Source organism: Raphanus sativus, chromosome 6, assembly GCF_000801105.2.
Source record: "Raphanus sativus cultivar WK10039 chromosome 6, ASM80110v3, whole genome shotgun sequence".
Classification (NCBI taxonomy): Eukaryota; Viridiplantae; Streptophyta; class Magnoliopsida; order Brassicales; family Brassicaceae; genus Raphanus; species Raphanus sativus.
This window is the reverse complement of record NC_079516.1, coordinates 4,411,351-4,415,584: the sequence shown is the minus strand read 5'-3', so window position 1 is coordinate 4,415,584 and position 4,234 is coordinate 4,411,351. Positions and strand designations below refer to the sequence as shown.

The window sequence follows — 4,234 nt, the reverse complement described above, 5'->3', positions numbered from 1 at the left end:
GACCGCATATAATTTTTTTTCTGGGTTCGCCTCTGTCATCACTGATGAAGATATGAATTTGGTCATTTACTCTGGCTATTGTTACTTATTAGCGTCAGCTAAAGATAACAAATCATCTTGTTATTTTATTTTGCCGGCGTTTATAACAAACGATGAAAGATATCCATCTACATCTTCGTTTGTTAGTTACTAGTTCACGGATGTATGTTTATGAATAACGCTTAAAATTTATAGGAATGAAGTGTTTTAAGTGTTAATCCATCACTTTTCTGCATTAAAAAGTGAACGATCACGGTTTCTTGTGTTATAGGTTATTGTTTGTCAGTGACTGTATGAAGCGAGGAGATCAATTATCAAATATCGTATAACCTGTTTTATAACAAATCAGAAATTTGAAAAATTGTATTTTTGAGGACAAATGATATGCAAGGCGAACCTAAGCTGCCCCCCCCCCCAAAAAAAATATATTTACAATTTCTACACTTACTTAATTAATCTGATACACAAAATTACAATTGTTTCTTTTTTTTTATTATGTCACCACTACACAACTAAATAAAACCGAAAGCATCATGTTGTTGATCCGAGTTCGGGAATCCGTTAACCGGGTCAACACTGAAACCCTCAGCTTGTTGCTGATTCCTATCGTCTTCTTCATTTGTCTTGACACTTTGAAAATAACCACTACCTTCGCCGTAACAGAAACTAGGAACGTTATGACTCGGGGTAAGTTGAGGGACCGAGGTATGTCCACCATAACTTGGCCAGTCAAAGCTTGGCTCCCTAGCTAAATTAAGAAACCCGGTTTTCTGTTCGGTCAGGCTTGTTCTTTGACTATGATGAGGAGGTGCGTTTGATGAACCGGCCGCAAACCCCAAACTTCTGTTATCGATCTCGTGTAACGACTCGAGAACATCATTGTATTGATGAGACGAAGATGACGTCGACGAATCATCGTTGCTATATTCTCTTACACTCGTCATTAGATTACTATAAACCTGTTTTTGTGCGCTTGATTGCTTCTTGTATATACGGCATAAAACCCAATCATCAAGCTGATGAAAAAAATATTTTCATAATGTTATACATTTAAATAAGAAATTAGTTTGATATAAATCATATAATTATCTTTTAAGCTTACTTTGGTGCTTCCGTATCTACGAGAGGGTTCGATGAGACGGTACTCATGCATGATCCAATTAGTTTTGGTGCCTTTTGGTGCTTTTCCAACGTAAAACACCAAAGCTTTCTTGATCCCAACTCTTCTTCCCTCCGTTGATATAACCTTATCCGTACCGGTGGCTTTCCAGTAACCCGACCCGGCAACCCGGTTAGGTCTTGACCCGTTAGGATACTTCCTATCCCTCGGGCTGAAGAAATACCATTCTTTTTCTCCGAATAACGCCTTACCTACAAAACCAAACATCAAGAACTAGTTAAATTACATCTACCTAGCTATATATATGTATATATTCTTTGGGTTAAACCAAGCCGGTTAAGGCAACTTACTCGGTAAGACCCACGCGTCGAACTTATAGAGATCGATCTCGGCGATGAGCTGGAGAGAAAAATCGTGACCGGCAGCTTTTCTGCATAGATATTCAACCATCAGCTCTTCGTCCGTCGGGTAAAACCGGAACCCCGGTGGTAAGCTTAGTTGGGCTAACGGGTCCACTTCTTGGATACCCATTTTTCTTTATCTCCTCTCGTGACAAAGAAAGTATTACAACTTTTTTGATTCTTCGTTAAACTTTCTTCTTTTTTTTTCTGGTTTGTTTTGAACGTCAAATTTTTTGAAGCTTTGCTACTTGTGAGTGCGTATGTATATATATATATATATATACGTGGACAGAGATGCGACGCCGCCGCCCAATCTTCGTTAACGTGCAGCCTCGATATGGGTCCCACCTTTGAGTTTATCAAGAAACGTGTATCAATTAGAGCGTCGTGATTTATGCCATCCCTTGCGTTCGTTGAACATGAAACCTATGCAAGAAAGTTTATAATACTGTTTTCAAAAAAAAAAGAGTTTATAATATTACTAATAACTTAATTTATTACTTTCAGAGTGCATGCGTATAATTGTAGGCACTCGAATGATTTTTACTGTCTTTTCCAAGATTCAGGGAATTAATATTCACACATTCAGAATCAAGACAGGGTGATTGTTTAAGACTTTATTTGCCTGCAACTTACGCTGTATGTTTTTCTTGTTTGACAAACTTACGTGCGCTGTATGTAATTCGTTGACAATATAACGAAAAGAAGCAAAAGAAAAAAAAAATATACGAAAAGAACAAAAGAACTATTCATTTTTTTTATAAAAATGGTTATGTGCCAAATTAACTTTTTAGTCAAGAAAAAAGACACGTGTAAGTGAATGATGGGTGTGAGTCACGAGATGGTAACATGTAGTGTAGAGCATTTTTCATACGTATAAAACTACTACGAAATGAAATGTGTTTGGTGACTATAGGTTGAGTTAGGCGGGATATTTTCCTCGTCAGAAAGCCATTACAGATGAGAGAAAGAGGAACACCAAACACGAGCTGATGATTTAGACCCTCCATTTTTCTCTATTGTTTTTTCTAGTACTCCCTCTGTTTTATGTTTTTTAAAAGGTGTCAATTTGGTATTTTTATATAGAATAAATGAGTTTATTTTTATCAGTTACACATATTCAATTGTATTTGAGATGAGTAAAACTATTTATAAGATCAACGATTTTCTAGTTAATGTTAATTTTAAAACTAGTATAAATTGCATCTAAAATGACACTTTTATGTAACTTTTAAAAATTGTAAAATAGAAGGAATATTATTAATTAGATTGTAAATTTTGGTTGAATGCAAAATCAAATATATTTCAAACGAGAGTATATAGGACATAGCTCCGAATAAAGTATCTGAAACCAGTTAACATTTTACTAGGTTCAAAAGAAAAGGTGAACATATGGCTTTTTTTTTCTCTTAGAAAATTAAGTGGCTTTTGTTATATGATTTTCTTATCACTAGAGATTCACTACAATAGTACAATATGAAATTCGTGTATGTGAAAGTTGAAATAAAAAATTATCCAATGTTTTAATTTTATTAAAATCTTGTACTCACAAGTACATGATGCTATATATAATTGAAGCGAATAGAAGAACTAAGGAATATGGGTTTCTTTCACAGAATAGCTTTCGTGACACGGCACATCTAGTGTTAATTAATTATTTCCTTTGATATTGTTTTTCTCTTCGAATAAAAATTCATCTAAATATCTAGTGATAGGTTTGACAAAAAAAAAATCTAGTGATAGAGAATGGGCTGGTCAAAGTTGTTTTTAATCTTTTTTTTTTGTTTTCGTTTTCACGATGAAATCATGCATATCGCATAACATGTGTGTCATGCATATAACATAATATGTACACATAACACACTGGAGACTATGCAAAAAGACTATTTTTTTAACTAAAAAAAAACTGATGACGTGGGATTTCAAAATGGTATAGGTTACAACCTTTTACATGTGGTGTGAGCGTAAGTAATGGCTGGTTAAGTAAACAATGACAACACCAATATACTGTTAATGATTTTCCCAAATTTTGGTTAGTTTTATATATTATAAGGAATTTCATACTTTTTGTCTGGCTGTTAAGTCTAGATTTAGCACAATCTCCACAAAAGTTACAATACTCAGTTGAAATTTGAACACAATCTATGATGCTGCTTTACGTTTCACTGCTTTTCTTTAATATTACTTTTTACCATATAGAAGTGGCTCATCTGGAGCATATATATGAGATCCAGAAGCATATGCCAATATATGACACAAGCATAATCCACTATTTTTTTTGTTCTTGTGTAGTACTTTCTACGAGGGTTTAAGAGGCAATCAGGATCACTTCAGTTCATCTCGTACATAAGGGCTGACTTTCAACATCACATTTTGTGATTATCTTTCTGCTGTCCGACTTTGTTTAAAGGTTACATAGACGCATTCAAGATTCGCCTTGTTTTTGCTATCATCTTCTTGTGAAAATTATCTTAAAAAAAAAACTTATATTGTTGTAGTTTATGTTTGTTGAGACCATGTAGCTGACACTTGAGTTTGATATTCGTTTCAGTTTCATAGGTATCAATAAATTTCGAGTGCCAGAAGAATTATTTAGGCGAACACACTTCCTTTCAGACCCATTGGGTTGAAACACCTGTCTCGGCGATCTTAAGTACAAACGTTTACTTTTAGG

At 34.4% G+C, this 4,234-nt stretch overlaps 1 protein-coding gene across 1 annotated transcript; it reads right to left on the bottom strand.

Moving 5' to 3' along the window:
* Positions 1–471: 471 nt before the first annotated feature.
* LOC108809896 (NAC domain-containing protein 55-like) lies at positions 472–1,812 on the bottom strand. Its single transcript, XM_018582032.2, has 3 exons — positions 1,510–1,812; positions 1,142–1,410; positions 472–1,055 (listed from the first exon to the last, which is right to left on the bottom strand). Exons 1-3 carry the CDS (start codon positions 1,688–1,690, stop codon positions 552–554), a joined length of 954 nt encoding a protein of 317 aa, XP_018437534.1. The 5' UTR covers positions 1,691–1,812; the 3' UTR covers positions 472–551.
* Positions 1,813–4,234: the final 2,422 nt, after the last annotated feature.

Bases quoted from the DNA above. Each gene is read 5' to 3' on its own strand.
- LOC108809896 (XM_018582032.2), bottom strand. From the start codon at position 1,690: ATGGGTATCCAAGAAGTGGACCCGTTAGCCCAACTAAGCTTACCACCG. The intron at 1,411-1,509 runs GTAAGTTGCCTT...TTGGTTTTGTAG, and splicing joins CGACGCGTGGGTCTTACCGA to GTAAGGCGTTATTCGGAGAA. The intron at 1,056-1,141 runs GTAAGCTTAAAA...TTTTTTCATCAG, and splicing joins GTAGATACGGAAGCACCAAA to CTTGATGATTGGGTTTTATG.